This window comes from Halyomorpha halys, unplaced genomic scaffold (genome assembly GCF_000696795.3).
Source record: "Halyomorpha halys isolate HHAL.00 unplaced genomic scaffold, Hhal_1.1 Scaffold654.1, whole genome shotgun sequence".
NCBI lineage: Eukaryota > Metazoa > Arthropoda > Insecta > Hemiptera > Pentatomidae > Halyomorpha > Halyomorpha halys.
Window position 1 is genome coordinate 19,619 of NW_027108478.1, and position 1,949 is coordinate 21,567.

The window sequence follows — 1,949 nt, forward strand, 5'->3', positions numbered from 1 at the left end:
TATATATATATATACACAATTGTTTATTATTATCAATTATCACATTTTATGCATTTTTATATTAATTAAGTACGTAATGGTAAACTTTTTTGTGTTATTCAGTTGTATGATTTATTTGTATTTTTAGCTACATCATCACAAGATGATCTTCACAGGCGCATTGGAGGACGTTGTTCTTCTGATAACATGAAAGTTGTTTTTAAAGTCTGCTGCAGACCTGAAGATGTTCAAAATAACAGTGAGTTAAAAATATTTGTTTACATTGTGCAATTCTTATGTAGGACAAAGGAAAGTAAAATGGACTTAATAAAGTTCTATTTGTATAATAATAATAATAAGTTTGTTTTTTTTTGGCAGGCCTTGAGGATCAGTCAGTGATACAACTTTGTTTTTACAACATTTCGTAACTTAATTGTTTTTATAGTACTATGTACTGTCTTGAGATTTAGTCGGGATGCCAGAATAATCACTGAAGGCAATTATCCAAAATAAGTTAATTGATTAATTTATATTCAGTCCTGCAAAACTAATATTATGATTGGATTAAATAATGGATATAATTGGAAGGCTTTTTGTGTGTTTACCAGTTTACCAATTAAATACCTTTATAATTATAAAATGTTGTTACCATTAATTATATAATATAATAAGGGATGGTACTGTGTAATATAATAGTTAATAAATTACATAAAGGAACTATGTATTTATTTACAATGATTCAGATAAATGGTTGCCATAAAATATGATTAATACATTATAACTTATTGTTTAATTTATACTTATAGTTGCTGATTTGAATGATTCATGCCATGGGATGTAGTTCCTTTGGTGTCGTCTTGTTCATAAGGGATGTCCAGGTCTCATAGCCCTTCTTACGACTTTGTCTGGTCAAGATGCATCTTGCCCTCCTTCGGTGTTCTTACTTCTGTACCTCTACTGCGTTTGTATGACAAAACGTCCCCTAGGTGTTCGTCCCCCTTAGACCCGAGAGGAATGGGAAAGTTGTGACATGTCTAGGAAGGGTTTGTACCTGCTTAATTACCTTCTGATCCTTTGTCAAAAACTGGTGTACACTAACGTGTTAATAGCTCTGATAAGGAACCCATGTGGCAAATAAACACAGGTGTGTACATATCCAGGGACTCTGTGAAAGGTTCCTTGAAAGATATTCTACCCTGGCTAGGTATTGGGACAGAAACCTTAACAATATCCAGAATTGTTAAAAGGTCAATATGAATAGTCATGCCAATTCTCAACCGCAGTGTGTTCTACATTATGATCATACTTCAGGTTTAGGCAAGAATTTTATTTCAGGGAGGGGATAATGGATAATGATTTTTCATCTAGCTTAGAGCAGGCTAAATAGGTCCTGAAGCAATCATACAAAGTAAGTAGTTGGCCGAGGTAATAGTCAACCTTCTCATGTTTCCATGACATCCATGTTGCTAAGTTAAGAACTGCATAGGTGAGATTTAAGATATTTATGTTTAGGATTAACTATGTTTATCCACTTCTTCCTAAACCTGAAGATGGTATGATTATAATGTAGAACACACTGAGAATTGAGAATTGTTATGACTATGCAAACAATGAAGTTGCGAAATGTGACCAGAACAAAGTAGTATCATTGACTGATCCTCAAGACCCACCAAAAAAATGTATACCTACAACACTCGAGAAAAAAGTTATCAATGTGTGTATATATATTGTAATAATTTTAAAAATATTAAAAATAAAATAAAAAAAATCTGAATAGTTTTTAAACTTTTTTTTAAATATGAAAGAATAACTTGGGTTCAAATTAAGAACACTAATATCAAATGGATAATAGAATTATATTTAACTTTTATAATGTAAAAAGAATCTTAATTTTATTATATAAAAAGAGAGACTCTTAATCTCAGGGCGTGTTGTTACTAGACAATCAGAACAGACATTTACAATAATTT

At 31.1% G+C, this 1,949-nt stretch overlaps 1 protein-coding gene across 1 annotated transcript in view; it reads left to right on the forward strand.

The window, feature by feature from the left end:
* Positions 1-1,949, forward strand: part of Ephrin (ephrin) — a 44,449-nt gene that overhangs the window by 18,172 nt on the left and 24,328 nt on the right. Inside the window, exon 4 of the mRNA XM_014427543.2 lies at positions 128-238. Within this exon, the coding sequence (XP_014283029.1) occupies positions 128-238 (111 nt within the window). The remainder of the gene's footprint in view (positions 1-127; positions 239-1,949) is intronic.